The following is a 21,449-nucleotide window of genomic DNA, read 5'->3' as shown; positions in this document are numbered from 1 at the left end:
TACAGTATTGACCACAGTGGCCTTTTACTCTTACGTGTACTTTTTACACATAGATGTAACAGATTGTTGTCCATATTTTACACTTAATTGTTACCATTTCCCTGCTTTTTAGAAATGAAATGAAAGTGATATTTCAATCAAGAAATCTGTTAAAGACGGACTAAAAATGTAAGATAAGTGGGTCACGTTATGTCTTAACTGATGTTTCTTTCTGTTTAATCTTCTTTTGTTGTTTGGTTTTAAGACCAAAAATCAATTTGTCTTTTATTACATGTGCACACTAAATGAGATAATCTGTTTGGTGGTACAGTGTTTTGTTTTTTTTATTGCTATAATTACAATTTTGCTTTGTTGTAAAGAGATTAGATTAAATAAATACAGACTGGAGCGTGTGTCCCAGAGAATGAATATTAAACTACATAGCTTATAATTGCCTTGATGAATTTTCACTTTTGACAGACCTCTCATCTGGAACAGAAAATAAAATCATTCAATACCTCAGCTGTCTCCGCATAGTGATGCTTGTTTTGTGTCACTCTGTTCTGGTCTCTGGTCCATAAACACCCTTCTGTTGTGAAGCAGAAACATTTTTGTGTAGCTGCTATTTACAGCCACACAAGTACAAAAAAACATATAAAAACAATAGTTATAAGGTATATTGTGCTTGGTGGTGCAGATGTACAATTCACTTTCACAAAGAATACTTTATTTACTGCTCTGTGCTTTTGAGGCATTTATTTTTGACTACTTTGATAAATGAACATTTACGTAATCCTTACACATTTTTCCAAATAAAGAAAACAAACTGAAAGCCAGTTGTGAATTAACTCTTAACTGTGTCGCATGTCAGGGTGAAAGAACAGATTCAGCTGAAAGATGCCTTGCAGTTAATCAGTGCAGTCAGTAGTATTAGCCATGGCAGGCGTCAGAGCACACACAGTGTGGGGGGCATGCTGAGGGGGTGGCAGGGAGACCCATGCCAACACCTCCAGCACATGGGATCAAAGACACAGCAGCTGGCACACAGCACCTCACTTCCCTTCAGACTGTCTTGTGCAACGTGGACCAGAGTTCATAAAACATCCTGAAGATGCAGTGTGGAGGTCAAAACGTATCCATAGCATCTTGGCAACAACACACAGTGAAACAATAGAACCTGCTTTTTTTAATTAAGTCTCTCACTCATCACCATGATATTTCCATCTTGGTGCAATAGAAATGCTGAAGAAGAGCTCACTGTAATGATGACAAGTCATTCATCTTTCAACTGTCAAATTGCTAATGGAGTCTGTATTGTGTGAATGTATATTATTGGTGACTCATGTAGGGATTTATGTGTTCTACAAAAGACACAGGAAGAGCCATGAATTAATCATGAGACATGGAGTGAATCAATGAGCCCTCTACAACAATTTTACAGCCATCAAGGCAATGGCAATCACTATAAATAAGACAGCTTGCTTGAATGAGGCCTTGGGGTGTAAGAAATTGGATTAAAGTGCTTACTTTTGCCACAAAATTCTTCTGTGGATGGGGGGAGTTCGATATACGTCATAAGGAGCCATGTTTAGGTTTTAGGTTATATGCTAGTCATAATCTTCCCTGAATTGTTGTTGCATGAAAGATTTTATTGCCAAAGGGCTAATCAAATTACAAATGTGTGTATGATTTCAAAGTCAATTAAAGACAGGAATCAGGGCAATCCATTTACTTGTTGAGCTGCTATTCTATCAGCTCAGAGCTGGGATCTGCTTAAAAGGTCCAAAGTCTGCTGCAAGATTGGTGGTGCTGTCAGTCTGAATCACAGCCCCCTCAGACAAAATAAAGGATAAAAAAAAATCTGATCTGTACCTCGTCCTCTTATCCCTTATCTGCCTAAAAGAACCCAACAGTGCAGTTTATGGTGACTTGCTCATAGATAAAACATTATGGTGTTTTTTTTTTCTGTTGCTGAGCTTTGGTGCAGCCTGTCAGGAAGGAAATGGCCCGGCTTTGGTCTCTATTTACCATTTATCGCACCAGCATTCCTCAGAGGTATCAGAGGAGGGATTTGGTGCTTGTGTGTAATTGCGTTAGAGCCCTCCCACATGCTGTCCCCAGTGCATCTTCTGTCTCCTCTCCTAATCTGCGCTGTTTGTCTCCAGATAAGTGATATCCTCCTCAGATTAGGATCCAGTGTCCCTGCCTTGCCCACCCGGAGGGAAAGGGATCTCCAGTGCATCCCCAAGAGGTGCGAGCGTTATTTTTAGCTGCCTAATCCTTTTATAGCTTGGGCAGAAAACATCAGCCCTTTCCATTAATTGTCCGAGGTAATCATGAGACAATATGCCAAAAACAAAGTGCTTGGTTTTACAGTTTTGACAATATGCAGGAATCTGAGGGAGCATAAATTTCTAAGCTGGACTCTTGTGTTCCTGAGGAAGCTGAGTGATTTGTGGGAGAGAGGCAGTCGACCATTTTATGGCCCTTCAGAACAAGACCATCTCGTATCAAGTTCGGAACATGTTGCCTTGATTAAGATCACAGTCGCACTGACAGAATCTGTACATCTAAAGAAAACATGTTCTTTAGGTGCAATTTAAAGTTACAAACTTTTGACCTTACGGCTTCTGCGAATGATTTTTTAATGATCCCACAACAAGCCAAAATTTGTTGAATAATGCATGATCCAATGTAACAAACCGTTCCTGCTGAGTCTGTAGAGACATGCTGGCGTGAGAACTGAGCTGTTGTAATCTTTGGCTTAGCGTATGTTTCTTCAGAACCTTGTCTATCAGCATCCCTATGTGTGTGTGTGTGTGCGCCTCAATATTTATTTCACTATCCAAATAAAAACAGCAGCCAATCACTGTGGCTATTCCCAAGGCGCACAACTCAGTACAAGACGATACAACACGACAAGGAGAAGAATGCTGGATGCTGCTTATTTTGTTAGGACTTTATAGCACGCTGTTACAGTAAGGGCAGATAATTGAAACTCTGTGTAAAAATACAAAATGATCAAGACAAGCTTCTTCAAACGGCAGCTGCATGGCCTTTAGCTACCATTGGATATTAGTCATTGTGAGGGAAAGATAGATTTGATTGTTTTAATCTCTTTAAATTCGCATACACATTGCTTGTTGTTTCCTGTATAAGAAGAAACAAGCAGATCTTCAGAGAGAAAACACACACTCATCTTGTCTGGCAGGGAGGTAAGTCATGTTGGACATTGTGTTTGATGTGTATCATATTTCAGCTATTAAACTCAAACGTAACAAGTGGGCTAAGGCCCGAGGTTTCTGATGCCAGGCACACTTCACACATTCATTAAATTACAATGAACAGGAACAAGTCAACTTTAAAGAGTAATGCTACCCAAGCTTCGTGTATCACTTGCCATTGCAGATTATCAAGCCTTCAAAAAAAGGGCAAACAGCTGCTCTCTAGAAGGGAATGACACTGGGGTTATCTGTTTACATTGAAATATAACTGTGCAGAAAACAAAAAGCATCTTAAATACCTTGCACATGTGAGTACTTAAGGAGTTTGCTAAGCTTTTGCTGGTCTTATCCAAAGTATATTTGGTTTTGTTGAGCTTGAATTGCTCAACATCCCGCTGAGGCCAAGAGTCCAAGATATCTGACAGCTATGATTGAATGCGTGATTGCCAGAGACAAACACGAAAACCTGCCAAAAATTTTGCAACGAACTTCAGTTACAGGAGGGAATTCAGTAATGGTAACACCTGCTCAGGGGAGCAGGGTCAGAGGAGACCGCCTTAGTAAGGTGCTGAAATATGAACTGGAAACGCTCCGTGCCAGAAAGAGAAGAAAAAAGTATTCCCACTGCAGCAAGTTGGTCATGAAATCCAGTTGTGTTGAGAACTTTTTACAAATTGAAATGGCACTAAACAAAGGCCAAGACAATAGAGACTGGGGTTAATGTTGTGTCGTCATTAAATGCTTCAATAATAAGTATTCAACTCCCCTGAGCTCTATTTGCAGTCACACCCATCGCACTGCCTGCTTCCACAGGGCTGATCCAACTCTGAAACCTCCTAATAATTTCCCTCATCTCCAATAATAGCAAAACATGCTGTGCTTCAATATTCTTTATTGTTCAATACTGCAGTGCATTATCACCACTGCTGTCATTCCATATGTTCTCACTTCCAGCAATCACTCAAGTGCCAAATAAAAAGTAATGAAGACAATGACAGATCATGACAAATCTTTCAGAGGTGGAACAGAGGAATTCATATATGGGGAGAAAAAAACAAAAGCTTCCTCTCCGTCAGCCTTTATGACCAAAATAATCAGGTTTTGAATGATTGTGAAATTATTATATACATACCCTCTCAATAAATAGGTGTATTTAATATTAAATTAATGTTTCCTTACAAATATATGGTACATACAGGTACACTGAAATAAAAAGCAAACCCATTCAAAAACAACCGACAATGTCCATCAGCATTTTCAGTAATGACAACAAGAACAGCAAAAATAGAAACACTTTAAACACAACAATGGTCGTATGACTGCTGTGGATTTGAAGGCACTTCCTTGGCAACACATTGACACTCTTCCATTATTTTGGGACCTGAAATGAAATAAAGAGACATAACTTGATTAGAGTTAAACAACTTCAGTTTCCGCCTGCTTTAAAGGTGTATTTTAAAGAAAAAGTTTTCCGTCCGGTATCAGCAAAGGCACATCTTGACATCTTGGCCTTTCTGAGGAAGTCGTGTTGTCAGTTTCTAAAGAAGGTCATTACTTGCCCGCAATTACTAGTATTCCTCGATGTTATGTCTAAGCTCATTCAGAAATTATTAGGATGACTAAATAATGAATCACTTAACACATGCCTTCAGAAGCCCCTGGATTGTTATATACATTTGGCAGATTTCTCAGAACAGTGCAGACAGGATCTTATTATCTGATTCACTTGAGAAACTGAATACCTGAGAATGTGTCAGCCTCTTCATCTTTATAATCACCAGAATTCCTATACCAAGAAAAACTCAAATGAACTGAAATGGCCACTTGTGTAGTTTAACTGTCTCACAGCAATCACTCGTCAACTAGGCCTAATTGCGTTTGACGGAAGCACATCCTTTTACCCATGCTGGATTTAGGGCTAGACGGCAGTGAACGCATAAGTTCTGCTGTCAGCGACGACCGCCTTAACAAAGTGATGGCTATGACTACGTCCAAAATGACTCCACTGACAATAGTCCTGTCTTTGTCTTGAGAGTCTTGCTGTTTAGGTTTAGTGTGTTTAAGGTCAGCGAAGGAAGCTTGCAGCAATAACAACTGATTCAACAACTGATCTGTTCCTGTTCATCTAGTTCCATTGCCCTCAGACTGTGCTTACTTATTATAAAAGGCTTTGCTTTAAATCCACCTATGATATGTATAATGTTCATAAACATCTGTGTTGCTTAAGGGCCAAGAACAAAACAATCAGCTTTTCATGTCAGTTGAGTTCATGTCTCGTAAAAAGACAGTCTTAACGAAATTCAGTTGCACTGGAAAACTCATTTCAAGTTGAGACTTAATCACCCAGCAAACCCAGTGCCAGGACAGCTATACTATTCTGAAATTTAACAGACAAGAAAAACACAGCTTAATCCAATTAGAATAATAACTAGCTGCAGCCCTTGACCATCACCATCACCATGTGAACGATTCAGTGGAAGAGGATCAGCAATATTTAACTGATCATACCAGGCATTCAGTATTGTACTTAACATGTAACATAAACAATAAACAAATGCATAAATAATACGATATACGCAGTTATCAGTATCACTTAAGTTATTCCCAAATTCTTTTATGTTCCCATTTGTTGTTCTTACAGACAGATGCAGGAGACACCGGGTCTACAATTCCCAACCACATCAAGTGCTGGATTAAATATTGTAATGTACTCTCCTATTTGTGATGAAATAAAATGTGCACAACTCACGTCAACCAGAACTACCCATAAATAAAGGTTAAATTAAGATTAAATACACCAGAGCCCCTTTCTGACATGGAAGTGTTTCAACTTGTCAAACACCAAGAAATACTCTGTTCTTAGAGCATACAAATGTTGAACAGATGCACTACAGATATGTTTCTGATTATGTGAGAATAATTCTTCTTTAGTTTCACATCAGACACACGAATCTCTCTGAGCAACAAAGAAGTGCCTCCCCATTGTGCAGAGAGAATATAATATAAATGTATACACTCGAGATAATTATGTGTCCGTCTTAATTAAACAGAGAGAGAGAGAGAAAAAAACACTTCTACTCACACGCAGTAGGTCTGTCTACGGCTGCATGCAGAGTGGACTCATTGCTAATCGTGTTAGCAATCTTGCGCATCTTTTGTAATCTGAAAAAAACAAGACATTGGGAAAAGGTCATGAATATGTTTTCATCACATCACCCTTGTAATTCAAGCCCCAACATATAATTTGCCTCTCTAAATAGCTGGATTCTTGCAAATAAGAACCAAATGTTTTGCTGCCAAAGTCTGCGATAAACTGTGATACAGGTCAAGTATTTTCAAGTGTGTTCTCAATGTCCAAGTATTTTCACAATACTTATGTATTGCTGGTCCTTTAAAGGGGACGTATTATGCAGTATGCACTTTTTAATGTCTTTTCAACTTAAATATTTGTCTACAGTGTGCCTAGAGACCCTCTCTCTTTTTCTCCTGCTCCATCTTTCTGTAATTGTGTGTGAAAACACCACATATAGATTTGGCCCCACTTGTGAGGTCACACACAGGGGCCTGTTGAACATGTGACCTTCCTCAGTTCCTTCAGCAGGCTGACTGTGTCTGAACCTGATTTCACTTTCTCACTCGCCATTGTACCTCACCAACACTAACTTTAACTTGGATGCCAAAGGTACAAGCAAAGCACAGAAATTGTTTCGCTGTTGGCTGCAAAAACAAAAGTCTTAATGTCCTCCCACCATCTGAGGAAGTGAAGACCCAGCGGTTTCACTTTAATTTGGATGGAAATGTGATGGAAATATCCCAACAACTGCAACAACAAGTGCTTTCTTTACGATGGACAGTAATCATACAGGCTCAAGGATGGATTGAACTTGACTTCAGACTTGAAAGCTGTAAGCTTTGCCGTGTTATGCATTGTTTTGCTGTTTATTATGTTAGCATGTTGCTCAGCTAATGTGGCTCCCCTTTGGAAACACCAGCAGAGCTAATGTGGGAGGTGGTGGGTGGTGCCTGCTTCAGCTTGTCAGAGCTGACCAATAAGACAGGAGCTAAAACGGAGCATTCAGAAATGTTTTTTATCATTACAGCAATTAGAATATTCTAGTTGTTGTTGTTGTCCTTTTCCTGGCTGCTCCCTTCCGGGGTCGCCACAGCGGATGATCCGCTTGTAGATTTTGGCGTTGGTTTTTTACACCGGATGCCCTTCCTGACGCAACCCTCACCCATTTTTGGTAGCCAGGACTGGGAGGGAGTCGAACCCGGGTTCCCCAGGCCGATGGCATGCGCAATTATCCACTGCGCTACCGGCCGGATGATTAGAATATTCTAGTAGGAGCCCAAAATAAAAGTATGAGCATAATATGTCTCCTTTAACCATATGATGTACTGAATAGTTACATTATGTAATAGCGTCAAAGTGAGAGAGAAAAAACACACTGTAAAAGGCAGTACTGACGTCACAGGTGTTCATTATGCTAATTCCTGACTGAACACTAAAAGTTGCAGCATTCCTTTAACAGAGCAGCTCTGCATCTGAAGTACACAATCATTCATGTTTTCTAATATCATCGTCAGTAAAATTAGCATGAGAAATGAACCATAAATGTTGCAGTCAACAATACTCTGCGTCATCCCAATCAAACAGACCGAGAAATGAATCCTGATTGTGACCCAGTCGCCATCTGTATTTGTTCGCCATGTCTCCCTGTCTGGCTTAAACTAAACTACCTACTGTATATCACAACAGGACATTTATTCAGTGCTTAAAGTCTGACATGATGATGACATGACTGCATCACTGAGGCAAAAGACAGGACAAAAAGAGGGGGCTGTTTCTCTTATTCACTCTGTCTGCAATAAAGGCAAGTCTAGCTAAACAAATATCCATCCGTGACATGGGAGCATCATATGCAGTGGCTCGAAGGACCAATCTAAGGGGTCATGAGCTGATTAGGTTGCAAAATAAACATGTTCTGCTGCACAAATTATGTTTGTTTTTTCTAATCTTTGCGTTTATATTACTAAGTACTGGATAGTTTTACATCTTCATGATTATGCCATGTACTCCAAGGCCAGGGGGTCTGAAATAAACACAATTTTAAAGGGTCATATGCCAAATAACACAGTGCTATATACATCATTTTTTCATAGATCCATCCTTGTCAAATCCTGCACAACATTGGAACCATCAGTGATAACATTCAGTAGGACCTCTACTCGTTCTAGTATAGAACACTAATCTGTAGTACTTTTTCATGATTGAAGGGTACCATGATAGCCTCTAACAACCTGATTTTAAATGTTAGGTATTTCTCTATTCCTTTAAAAAATTCTCATAACCACTAGTGATCATGATTACAGTGATCAACTGATTATATGGATCAAAAAGCCTGGGACAGAAGTAGTTTGCTTGCAGTGTTCATGTTGGGTCTTTTCGACAAAATATAGAAAAAATAATAAACAAATAAAAAATGTATCTATGTATTTTTTTAACTTTACTCCCATGCTGCTTTGCTTTTTGGCAACCCGTCAGCCTTGACTAATTATTTGAAGCTGGCTCTGCAGTAATTTTCTGTTTGTAATTTTCTCTCAATAAAACAGTATTCTCCTCAACGCTTATGCCAAAGTGCCAAACACCAGCCAACAAGGTCCAACAGTGAAGCTACCTTGTGTCGTCAACTCAAACAACAAGAAAAAGTCTTGGCTGCTAGCGATGGGGAAAGCACCTGTGTTTGAAACTGCCACCGTCAGGTGGTTTGATACTGCCCAGGCATATAATGAATGATGTAGAAAACAGCAAGCTGTATTCATGCAAATAATATACCAATGTTAGAAAACCTCGATTCATTATCATAATCATCTGCTTGTAGTGGTTACTCAGATCGGACAGACGTGCTGAGCGAAGAATGAAGTCACACACCCTCTGTGTGTGCTGTAGCCTGAGCTTCTCTGTTCTGTGTTTTGGCTACAGGGACGGCCAACCTGCATGTTGGTACATTTGTATTGGTCTGAGGTGCTGGTGCCATAGAGCAACATCTAGTGGTTCTGAATCCGAAAGTAGAACCTTAAAGTATCCGTGAGTAAATGTACAAGAATCAGCGTTAAAGTTTGAAAACAAACAATCCTTACTTATTATCTCTTTGCTCTTATCACTCGCTCTTAGCACTCAGCTAATCTGTTCAATCTACGTTGCTGTGGTTTGCTCAGATTTGATTGACAGAGGCAAACTGCCCACTGACTGTCATCAGATTTTGATTCAATAATTGCTAAATCCTGCTGACGTGTGGAATTATGTTACAAACTTTTTCCAGCTTAGCCCCATCAACTAAAAACCATCAAGAAAAGCATAAAGAATAAGAAGAAAAAACAGCAAAAACAGAAACCTCTCAAATGAAATAACCAAAAGTGTCCCAACCTCTGCACCTTTTAGTTCTTTACAGCACAACACTTGTGATAATAATGAGCAGCACAACAGACATTGAGCATATTGTATGAAGAGAGGAAAAAGGCATACATACATGCTGGTCTTGAGCAATCCCTTGTGTTGTGATAAAGTCTATGAAAGTGTGTTCTGCACTCCGACGAGAACTTGACTGGTCCTGCTTAATGGAGAAGGTCTTATCAGGCAAAACGAAAAAGATTTTAGGGGCTTCATTATTTCCTCTTTATCCATTTTGCTAGCATAACCATGCCTAAGCCCGCAGTGAATTTGTGAATATACAGCAGAAGAAAAAGACAAATCACAAAGTGAAAGTGAACAGCACAGTATCACAGACATGGTTAGGGAGTCAGGGGTCAACTGGACTGGGTGAACAGAGGAATTGAGTCTTAAATCATAATCACCGCTAAGCGTTTCTGCAACGACATTTAAAGATTTTCAAACCAATAATGAAGTCTACTCATAGGTCCTGAGACAAATAATCAGCTTAACCTTGGAGTGCCTTCAACTTAATTCTGTAGGCTTCAGACCGTGTACTATTTCTCTGGACTATTGCCCTTCAGCTAAGCCAGGAAACCCTCTTCTCACTCACAGCCAGTGTTCATGAAGCTTTCTGTGACTAAAGCATAATGCATGTTGGCTGACAAGAATGAAACGATTTTCTCATAAGGGGCAAAACTAAGAATTTCCAGCCAAAAGTTGCGCGGGAAAAGTGCCAACTATGTTCTAAAAAGATGTTTGCCAGATAAAATAGTTTTGCAGTGTCTAATGGAAAGGACAGCAGAGAAATGCAGAGAAACTTTGGATTTGTCTTTAATGGCATTTTTCTTACCTGTGAAATGCTGAATGAATTTGCCTTTCATGTTTACATCTCTAGGAACAATTTCTGAAAAAGAAAGTCACTGTTAGCTTATCAGTCAAGTCATTTTATACATTCCATACAGCTGAGCAACCTGCATCTATCATTTTGAAGCAGATTTCTCAATTTTTTTAATTATTTTACCGCACTCATCTTAAATAAACATCATCTCTAACTACAGCAGTCTATAGTAGGTTAACCTTATTCACTGTGAACCCTGTTCATCATGTATTTCTGTGATGGCTCTATACCTTTACATTATTCTCTATGGAGATCTGGTATCAGTGGGGCATTTCACAAGGTCCAGACGGGAGTAAGAGCATCAAAGACCTCCCTTTCTCACTCAATCACCATGCAGGCAACACATGTGGGTGTCTGATAACACATTGGCCACACTAACAGGCTAAAGAGATTATTGTATTGGAGTTTAATGCTCATCCGAATAAGTCCGTGCTAGTAGTTACTGGGCTGACATTACATTGGCCCCCAGACCCGGCAACCTGTGATGCTGTAAATGCAGGAGGAGGATGACAGATTACAATCAACTATTCCAAATAACTACTCCAAAATGAGTTGTGGAAATGTAAGAACCAACTGCGCCATCAAGCCAAAACCCATATGTGAAGAGTGAAAATGGCAGCCTAGATTACACAAAGTCAGATAATGTGGATTGACTAGTTAAGGCCTGTGTACTGTATTCACGGGATTCATAAACGCTTGTCAACACGATTATAACACTAAAGTCTGCAGCTGCCGGTCTAAAGCTTATTTCTCGTGCCATACATATGAAAAGAGAAACCGTAACTGTAATAAATCCCATTGTGAAACAAATCTGTTCCCTTGTATCACGTCAGTCTTACCATAGCTGTCATTTCGATGACACAGCCATGGCTTTTGAGAGGGACAAAGAGACAACTATAAAGGTGAACACATCGTGGGTTTACAGATATTTCTCCTTCCAAAACATCTATCCTTGCGTGACCATGGATCTTTGGTAGTGTCACACGCACCAGTTGCTAATATGCTGCTTTTAATATCCTCAAAAGATAAATTCCATCCAGTCAGTGGTCTGAGAAAGGTACTTTTCCAATTGCATAAGCTGGGGCTGAGACTTTAAGCTTTACGATGCCTGTGCAACATCTCTAAAACATGATTTAATTGATAGTGATGGTGGGGAGAATCTGAAATTGCAGATAAACAACACACTATGTTCACTCTGCACCTTATCAACGCCCACTGCACATACCAATGAAGCACTGTCCTCAACTACACAACAAGTTAACTCTATCTGTTGCAACAATAAGAACAGTTAGCGTACGTTAAGGCTTCTCCTTTATCACAGCCTGACTTGGCAAACCATCTGTCATGGATCTTAGTAATAATTGAAGAGATATCAAAGATTTAATTAAATGGCTTAAATCCAGTCTGGACATAATGCTGGATTTAAGCCAATAAAGGCGGATCTGCATCGAGCACATCCGCACTTGTCACAGATACATCCATCCATTTACTTAGGATGAAATGAACAAGGATAAATTTTAATGAAATTAATATTGAAGGGTTTGTTTGTTTGAGAAAAATCCACAAGCTCAAATCAGTAACACAGCCTGGACTGTTCTTTACAGATAAATTATGTGCTGTCTTGATATACTCTCGTCATTCCACAATTACAGAGTGCAACAATGAGTTTGATGCAGCAATTTAAACTACATTAATGTGACACAGCACAGCCAGCCCTGCTCTGTCTGACACGTCTTGCGGAGATGCTCTCGATGGCTTTCTGGCACGTCATACTGTGGTTGTCTGCTTGTGGGGTGTTCATCATTCATGTTTGTGATTCCATAATGAATCAAGCTGAATGAATCATTCACAAGTTTGGCATGACGATGCTCCTCCTACATGAATTCATAGTACCTATCCACGTCTCCCGTCCATCAATCAATCACAGTTTGCATGAGGGAGCGTTGCGTCCGAGACATGTGGTGAAAAGGTGTCTGACATAACCCTTTTGTCCTACACAGATGAAGCATACTTACATTACATGGATTATACCACCACTTTTAACTCGAGTTGCAGATTTGAGGACAGACAGATCTGGGCATTGCACCCTGTTTTTTTTTTTGTTTTGTTTTTTTAACAAAAATGAGCAGGCAAACCCAATTTTCTTGTCTACATATACTGAATTAACGTGCATACACCAAGTTCCATTCAGCCAAACTAAACAAGGCTGAAAATATGTGTACAGCGCAGACCAGGCCACTGACAGCTGTCTCCCACGGTAAAATGGGGATTATGCTTTCATCATCATGACCTAAAAATAAATCTTATCAGCTTACCTATGAGTCTACTGTTATCCAGCCTAGGAACATAGAAAGGCTTTTCACGGGAGGAGAACTTCATGTCTTGAGCTGAAGTGAAGAGTCCACTGCTACAGCGCCTGGAGACAGCTTTGTCTCGTTGCTGGCTGTCTCTGACAACCTGTAAGATTAGATCCAACAGGGTCCTTCTTTCTTTCTGCTTGACATCCTTGCTGTCCATACACTGGCCCGAGGTGATGAGCAGAAAGAAGATAGTCAGCAGTATGTGCCAATTCCTCTCCACCTGCATGACTTCACTGTCTGAAAACATAAGCAAATAAGTTTTGTCACACAGGAGTTACATGACTCTGTGCACTTTGCATCATGCTTAACCCCCTGCAGATGTATCAGCATTGCTTGTTAGTTAAGACAAGCATGCCAGAGGAAACAAATATAGCCTCCAAAAGTGGAATTAATCGACACTAATTGTCTGGTGCAATCCACATTTCTTCTAGTCGAAAACCAGGGTAAAACAAAAGCAGTCTATCTAACTTTAGACTTACTAGTTTAGGAGTTAAAGATGCTTATGTCCTGGAGAGTGGGCACAGTTGTCTTCAGCGAATTCTTCCAGGCGTTGTCTGTGGTCCCGACAGGAGAGAGAGAGAACAGCCAGCAGAATGTGCTCACCACCGTCTTTCTTGAAATCATGCGTCCCTATTTATACGAGGAGCCACCTTCTTGAAGGTAATACAATCGATTTCGAGTGGGTGGTAAAGCAATGTTGGCATCTTTGGTGCGATTTCTTCCAGTGGCATTCGCTCACTTTGGCATGCGCCCCTCCTTTACGCACCAAAACATCACTAGTTGTAGGACTATTCAGCTCCAAATAAAAATGACTCTTTGCAGACAGAGCTATGGTTTAACATCCAAACAAGAGCCACACTGCGATATTCATTGAAAAAAAAACCCGGCTAAGACTGTGCCGCGGCAGCGCGCAAGAAAGTAGTTTTCCAAATGGACCAACTTGTTGGATGTTGGATGCAGAGAAGAGAAGAATCTGTGGGCCTGTAAGCTTCAAGCTGACCTGTCAGCGTCTCGTTGTTTTTGTTCGCCGATGTCCAAGTCTTGTGACCGCCTAAGCGCTGCAGAGAATGCGCCTCCAGGAGCAGCCATCCGGCTGTTTTCCCCCCTTAAATAGAAATCTCTAACTGTGATAGAGCTTTCAAGAATTAGGAAATTGCGTGGTACGTTTAAAAATACATTTTAAACTGAGTCCAAAAAGTTGACTGCTGGCTCAGCTCTTTGAATAAGCCCCCGCCAACCCCTTTAAAGACGAACAGTAGTCCCAGCCTAATGTACATGAGTGTAACAATTAACGAATGCATGCATACAGTCACACTGCTTGAGATTTTCACCTGTCATTCATATGGGGTTTTTTAAAAATATTTTTTTTCCCCACTTTTTTATACATGTTTTACAACTTCCTTTATATCTGCCAAGATGTTATTGTAATTCTGCACTGGCAGCTATACAGCGCATTTGCACTTTGTATGTTTTTGACATAAACCGCATCTTTACGGACAGACTTTGAAGTGTCTGTGAGCCAGAAGGAAGGACGTCTCCTAGTGGTCCCACACTTGTTTCTCAAAGACTTAATGTGTTTCAAAGAACTTGCACGGCAATTATTATAATTATAATTATTATAATTATTATTGGTGGTGTTGCAGGGATGTATAAGCATATAAGACGTTACATAGTCACGTGGTCCGGTTCCATGTGGTGAGTTACTTCCGGAATGACCGTTACTATGGAGACGTGCCAAGCACTATATGTCAACTAAAGAAAACTGACCTCATGTTATAACATTAGTTTGGTTTTAGACGCTGTAACTTTATTTTAAGAAACAGCGAACCTCTTTCTTCTCTCTTGGGGCAAAGACATGTCGCAGAGGTAAACTTCCCAGCAGCCACCGCCGTCATTGCTTTACAGTCAGCGGATACTGTCGTTAAACGTTTGCATGTCAAATATACCTTTAGCTAGCTCTAGCTAAGTTGGTTCAGTGCAAACCTTAGCAATGTTGAAGCATCAAGTTGTAGCATCATGCTGTGTATAAAACATGAAAGTATAATCAATTTTTACAGTACTTGGCTTAGTATTCACTTCAAAATACATCTGAAAGCCTTACTTAAAGCCTTACTTTCCCAGCCTTGGTCCTGGGGTTACATAGCAATCCCTGCATGCTGTTCATCAAGCCCCTTCAGAAGCTTGATAACGACCCATTCATCCGAAATTGGTGTGTTGGAAGAGGGAAACTGCTAAAACATGCAGGGGAGTGTACACCCAGGTCCAAGATTGGGAAACACTGTCTTACAGTAATGACGTTTGACTGTGCAGTCTAGAAATGTTATATTGGTTTATAAAATAAGGCATTTGAAAGTGTTTTTCCACAGCTGGTTAATTGCAGCAGTAACAATATGACAACACTGATGAATTATACTATACTTCAGTGTTTACATTGGCTCCTCATAAAAGAGACGCTTGCTGGTTAAATAAGAGAGCTATTATACGGACTGCTGAACATGTGCTTTAATTTCCTCACCCTTTGTAACTTATTACCTTTGATGAACCACCACAAAACCACAGAGACACATGGGAACAGTTAAAACATGCAGGTGTCGACTGCACAAACTTCACAAAAGTATTTCTTCTTGACTATTACTCACCTACCATTAATGAAGGTATGGTAAGGTCTGGCTCTCAGCTCATCATTCTTTTAACTGTTCCAGGACATACAACCAGCTGTGGGTAGACGCCCACTTAGAGTTGAGCCGTTTGCTTACTGAGGAACTGCCTGCAGAGCCCCCTCACCCCGAAAAGGACAGGGTAGTGTTCTTCCAGCGCCTGGCCATGCTTTATGTACGCTACATCCAAGTCTTCAGACAGTTGGAGGTGGTCTATGACCAGGTGGTCCACCCTCAGAAGAGACGACTTATTCGGGCGGTTCTTGATGGTGTGGTGGGGAGGGTGCTGGAGCTGAAGAATGAAATGGTGGAAAAAGAGTTTTCAGAGTACCATTACATGGATGATGTACTTCATGATTTGAAGCTTATACCAGTGAGTTTCATTTTTCAGAGCAAGTACAATGAAATTGGATTGTTGAAATTAACTGGACAAAATTATACTGACTTATTCACGAAAGGTATTGGCTTTATCAAGGAAGACCATTTAATAATGACATACAGTAACTCTCTTTTTTGTTCTAACTCTAGGCAGACCTTGAGATCCCTATCCCTCGCTATTTCATCAGTGATCGCAGCAAAGAACTTCAAGAGCGAAAGACGATGCTGACAGATATTCTTAAAATGGTGGAGGTTACTGAAAGCCCAGAAGTGAGTTGAGAAGTAGCCACACCTTGGTTAAAATCTTTTTGTACAGGACTAGAAAGTTTGTGAATTTCATTTTGTCGCAAACAAAAAATAATTTGGTTAAAAGTTTAACACATATTGACGGGAAAACAAAAAATGTAGTTTTGATTAATTGCTATATTCAATGAGCTGATCAACAAGCAGATTAAATATTTTCTGTCTACCCTACAGCCTCTAATGGCCAAGGACATGAGTCAAGAGGAGGCCATTAGGATCATCCAAGTGGTGGAGAGGGCCCGTCAAGGACGCCTTAGGGCAAAGTTGAATGAAGAGAGCAGAAAAATGAACAGGATGTACAGGACAAGGGACCCTGGTACAGCTGGCATTGAGATGGCTGCAGTTTGCATTCAGAAGGTCCTCGTTTATCAACATAATCCTGCATGCCTCTTTCCCTGCCTTTGGCTTGTGTCATGCTGAAAAAATTGGCTGAATGTGATTTGCAGTTGTGGAGGGGCTACATACAGAGGAAGAGGGCAAAGATTGCTCGGGAAGAAGAAATGATTTTTCTGGGAATGGTGAGTAAAATGGGCGTCCAGTTTTGTAAAAATATATCTACAACTCTTTAAAAAAATAACCAGTATTTCTAATGAAACCAATCTAAAAGACGAATGATTTGCATTCTTGAAGACCTTATGCCATCTGTATCAAGGAAGAGATATTTCTTTCAAGAAGTAAGTAAATGAAGTACAGGTTAAACAATTTAAGTATGTTTGGTAACTCCCATGTTAGGCTATGGACCCAAAATACCAGGTGCCATGCTCTGCAGAAATCACTGCCCGGGCCAGTGAGGGTTGCACACAGCTTAAACAGGAGGAGCATGAAGAAGACTATCAGAAGTCTGTAGTGGCTGTCACAAACCAACTACGAGATGTGGAGGGTCATGACATGAGCAAGACCATGAAAGACCAAATCCGACAGTGGTTCATTGAATGCCGGTAAGTGAGGTGGCACAGGGGGACTTGTTGGGAATCTTATTTCAGCATTCCCACATTCAATGTTTTTTTTTGTTTTTTTTTTATAGTGATGCTACAGGATCATTTCCAGATTACCCAGATGAAGAGGATGGAGGCTCAGCTCTCATTTTTGTTGAAAAGGACCCTCAGCAAGTAAAATACACCCTCAGTCAAAAGTACAATTTACTGCATATTTTCTACATACATTTGTAGATGGGCAATGGTGTTTGGTATTTTTTTAGTTGATGGAAGAAATTGCTGCAAAGGAAGAGGAGGATTCTAACAACAAACCAAAAGGGAAGGAGGAGAAGAAGCAAAAGGGGAACAAAGACAAGGGGAAGAATATGGAGGACGTAAGGGCCCACAGTTGTATTAAATCAAGTTTAATTGATTTTGCTATAGCATTCTGTAAATCTTGGTGATATCAGCCCATTTAAAACAGATGAGAGTATGAAATAAGCAAAACCTTACTTATTCAAAGCAATCCGTGTCAGCTGTTTCACTCAGGAAAAATGCTGCATATTCACCAAACAATGTAACTTCATTCTGAACCATAGGAAGAGGAGGCAGGTTTAAAGATGCTACCTTCTGCTTTTCTGTCTGACTTGGAAGTGGGAAACAAAACTTTTGAAGGTATGTTTAAATTTAAGAAAAGTTCAAGAAATCCACTGGTTCACAGTTTATTTCAAGTTCAGCCCCTCAAATGCTAAAAATAAGGATCATTATGATAAGTTCATATTCAAAACTAGTTTGAGAGTATGTTATTTAATTGGGAGCCTACAAAAAGGGAATGGCTATGTAACATTACTGTACACTAAGGTGTATAATAATGTAGCTGATGCTCAGTCACATAAATAAAGCCTGAACTAAATGTTTATCACTTGCAGATTTTTGGAAAACCCGTAATGAGTCCAGAAACTTCAACCAGAGACACGAGGTGGAACTGATCAAGGAAGAAAAGAGGAAAGTCATTGAGGCAGAGATTCGAGTACAGGTGATGCTGACGAGAGAATACAAAACAATTTAAAGCATTACATACTCTAAACAGCAAGTATTAGGAATTTAACAACCAAACATGAAATAGGGGCACAGATTCTGTATTTTTACCAGTTCAGCTTCTCAGTCACTGGTGCTTAAAACAGCACCACCTGTTGTTGGAGTCATTGGTCTGCTATGCTTGTATCAGGTAGATGAGCAGATGAGACAAGAGCTGGCTGAATGGAAGCTGGCTGTGGATAAAGACAAAGGTGGCAAAACCAAAGGAAATGCCAAGGTAATAAGTGACAGACAAATAACAATCTGCATTTTATATTTGTCCGGGATGTTTGATCCCAGTTCACACTGATTAATTTGAGCTGTGTCCTGATCACATTTATTTTACTCCACAGAAAAAGAAAGGATCTAAGAGTGGGAAGAGGAAAAAGAAGGAGAAAGATCTGACATCGGATAGGTGAGGTCACACTGAGGACGCACTTATGAAATTTAGGATTTCCGTTACAGAATTGAGTTGAAATTAATTAGTCAATGCAAAAGCTGGAGAAAACAATACAATTTTTTATTAACATCTACCAGGACTCTTGAGTCCCTGTGTCGGGAGCTGGTGGAACAGGGCTTGTTGAAACAGGCAAATGATGTGAGGCTGCAGGATTACTTAGGTAAGACATTTATATTTCTTGTGTAAACTGATGTGCCATCTTTCAAAACTCTTTCTGTGTTCTTATGATCATAACTGTATTGGTTTTTAAAATCTGATTGAAATCAATGTATAGACACAGTCACTCAAGGTAACTGGAAACTGCTTAGTGGTGATGTGCTGCCCTCTTCTGGTTTGTGATTATTAAAACAGCATGACCACAATGAACACTACCTAACTGGCAAATTAATCTTTGTGGAAAGGCAAAAGTCCTTTCTTGCCATTTTCCCAGTGACTCACTATTAGTTTAATAGTTGTTCCCTCCTGTTCTTAGGTGACTATAGCTACCTTGGGACCACGCTGAGGCAAAATGACATTGAGCCCATGCCATCATTGTCAGATGTACGGCAGGTTTTATCTCTGTATGCGATTTTACCATTAGGTACGTCAGTCATTCAGTTCATATTTGAAATAACTATAACTGGAAATATTGTGGTTTAGATAATTGATGTGTTGTTGCCTACAGGCTCTCAGGTGGTACATGAGAAGGCCCCTCTGATAAAGGCCATCCTACTGACAGGGCCGGCAGGTGTAGGTAAGAAGATGCTGGTGCATTCAATCTGCCAGGAGACAGGTGCCAACCTGTTTGATCTGTCTCCTATGAACACGGCAGGAAAGTACCCAGGCAAGAGTGGCCTCGCCATGATGCTTCACATGGTGTTTAAGGTAACACATTGATATTTGATAGAATGTAATGCCATTGCAATTTAAGTTTGTAATCATAGCAGTTATCTTACAGTTCTTTTAATAAATGCTGTCAAACCAAATGAGCATTTTTTTGTTTGAAGTCATAATACTCGCCTACAAAATGTAACCGCAAAACGTAACCTACATGTGCAACGCTTAACCTCATTAGAGACGCATGACTGACTAAGTAGTCAGCACTGACCAAGTACTGTAAGTCAAATACCGTAGAAATGCAGCGAATATTGTCTCAGCATGGTTTGTGGTATGTGGGGCAGTATGTAGTCACGTCATACTCAGCACTACAATGTTAGTTAAGTTTACTATTTCATGGTGAACTTGGTGGAAGATGAGGAATTTTACAGTGCTGCCTTTCACTGGTATTTACGTGTCCTCGAAGGATAGAGGGTGTCATATACTGTACAGACTCTAAATGCCCCTGAGGCAGATTGGAAACTGTGGTTTTGGGTTATATGAATAAAACTAACTTGACTTGACTCAGCCAGAAAGAAAAAAATGCAGTTCTTCATAATCTTCTTCGCACAGGTTGCAAGATTGCTGCAGCCGTCTGTAATATGGATTGAAGATGCTGAAAAAATGTTCTACAAGAAAGTTCCTAAGGAAGAGAAAGAGGTATTTCTGCGAAAGGCAAAAGCTGAGCAGCATAATAATGTTTTGTTTGATAATGTTTCAGTTATCGATTTGCATGGTAATTGAAACCCTTTTATATGTGTACACAGTTGGATCCCAAACGCTTGAAGAAAGACTTGCCCAAGTCTCTCAAGTTGATCAAAGGGGAGGATCGTGTTCTGATCATAGGGACAACTAAAGACCCACTAAGTGCTGATATCAAGTCACTGTGTAAAATGTACAGCAAAATCATCCTTATCCCAAGACCTGACTACGGCTCAAGATACAGTAAGAAGAGACACAATTTTAGTTTTAATGTTATATTATATCAATCTTTGGTTGTTGGTATAAAAAAATCCCCTTTGTCTCTGTTTGCCCTCAGTCTTGTGGAAGCAACTGATCACAAAGCAGGGGGGTGAGGTAACCAAGACCCTGGACCTCAGCTCTCTTGCAAAGATTTCTGATGGCTACACGCCAGGTCACATGGTCCAGGTGATCCAGAGCGTTGTTACCAAACGTCGCATCCTACAGCAGGCGAACAGGTCGCTGACTGCTTCTGAGTTTGTTGCTCCATTAGCCAAGATCGACCCTGTGTTTCAGGAAGAAGAAGAGGCCCTGAAAGTACGGTCAATATGTCGTATTTGGTTTCCATTGCATTTTCATGATCGTAACTGCTTTGTTTTTTATAACTTGACCATATTTGTTTATCTTAAACTTCTATTGCTGATCTGTTGTTGTTGTTTTTCTTCTCTTGCATGTCATCAGAACTGGTATGCGAAGACTCCCCTGGGAAAGAAGAGGATTAAAGCTGCCACAGGAAAGGAAGAAGAAGAGGCACTAGTTAAAGGCAAAGATGCAAAGAAGAAAGGGAAAAAATAAGTTTGCCAACATGTTTTTGTCACAACTGTATGTAGTTAAATTGAATTTATTGTAGCTTGTATGTGAATTGTCTTCTGATGACTGTAAATAAAGTAAGTGAATAAAATAGTTTTTTGTTTTGCTGTTAGTTCATTGGGGCTGTAGGGTACGTATTTTAGGATGCAACAGAAATGGGAATATCATTTAATATCATGGTGAAAGCGTCTTATACTCGTAAAACGTATGTAAAGGAGACAAAATGCCACAGGTCCCACATTTCAGATAGATCTTGGTACCGCCAGTAGGGGGGTGCTAACTCCTGTCTTGTGACCATCACATCAACTTCTAACTAGGACACGATTATCTTCGCTAATCAAACCTCATCATTGTTTTCCA

General features: G+C 40.1%; 2 protein-coding genes across 3 annotated transcripts; one reads left to right on the top strand and one right to left on the bottom strand.

The window, feature by feature from the left end:
• Nucleotides 1–4,090: 4,090 nt before the first annotated feature.
• Nucleotides 4,091–13,725, bottom strand: alkal1 (ALK and LTK ligand 1). 2 transcript variants are annotated; one of them, XM_070832780.1, is made up of 6 exons: nt 13,374–13,725; nt 12,850–13,131; nt 10,487–10,540; nt 9,734–9,817; nt 6,286–6,365; nt 4,091–4,584 (listed from the first exon to the last, which is right to left on the bottom strand). In XM_070832780.1, the coding sequence occupies exons 2-5, from the start codon at nt 13,118–13,120 to the stop codon at nt 6,301–6,303; spliced, it is 474 nt and encodes a 157-aa protein (XP_070688881.1). In that variant the 5' UTR covers nt 13,121–13,131; nt 13,374–13,725; the 3' UTR covers nt 4,091–4,584; nt 6,286–6,300. The 2 variants fall into 2 exon arrangements, with proteins under 2 accessions (XP_070688881.1, XP_070688882.1); XM_070832781.1 differs by having other exon boundaries at nt 9,734–9,814.
• Nucleotides 13,726–14,749: 1,024 nt separating this feature from the next.
• On the top strand, nt 14,750–21,114 carry LOC139202971 (dynein regulatory complex protein 11). The gene is made up of 19 exons (XM_070832595.1): nt 14,750–14,760; nt 15,597–15,924; nt 16,080–16,199; nt 16,407–16,589; nt 16,679–16,750; nt 16,965–17,170; nt 17,257–17,341; nt 17,431–17,541; nt 17,746–17,821; nt 18,076–18,182; nt 18,375–18,461; nt 18,577–18,638; nt 18,761–18,843; nt 19,156–19,263; nt 19,348–19,547; nt 20,112–20,198; nt 20,306–20,483; nt 20,578–20,816; nt 20,961–21,114. Exons 1-19 carry the CDS (start codon nt 14,750–14,752, stop codon nt 21,072–21,074), a joined length of 2,457 nt encoding a protein of 818 aa, XP_070688696.1. The 3' UTR covers nt 21,075–21,114.
• Nucleotides 21,115–21,449: the final 335 nt, after the last annotated feature.

Source organism: Pempheris klunzingeri, chromosome 6 (assembly GCF_042242105.1).
Source record: "Pempheris klunzingeri isolate RE-2024b chromosome 6, fPemKlu1.hap1, whole genome shotgun sequence".
Lineage (NCBI taxonomy): Eukaryota > Metazoa > Chordata > Actinopteri > Acropomatiformes > Pempheridae > Pempheris > Pempheris klunzingeri.
The sequence above is the reverse complement of the archived record's forward strand: the minus strand, read 5'-3'. Positions and strand labels throughout refer to the sequence as shown.

Bases quoted from the DNA above. Each gene is read 5' to 3' on its own strand.
- alkal1 (XM_070832780.1), bottom strand. From the start codon at position 13,120: ATGCAGGTGGAGAGGAATTGGCACATACTGCTGACTATCTTCTTTCTG. The intron at 9,818-10,486 runs GTAAGAAAAATG...TTCTCCATTAAG, and splicing joins ATTCATTCAGCATTTCACAG to CAGGACCAGTCAAGTTCTCG. The intron at 6,366-9,733 runs GTATGTATGCCT...TGTTTTTTTCAG, and splicing joins GGATTGCTCAAGACCAGCAT to ATTACAAAAGATGCGCAAGA.
- LOC139202971 (XM_070832595.1), top strand. The intron at 19,264-19,347 runs GTACGTCAGTCA...TGTTGCCTACAG, and splicing joins GTATGCGATTTTACCATTAG to GCTCTCAGGTGGTACATGAG. The intron at 20,817-20,960 runs GTACGGTCAATA...GCATGTCATCAG, and splicing joins AAGAAGAAGAGGCCCTGAAA to AACTGGTATGCGAAGACTCC.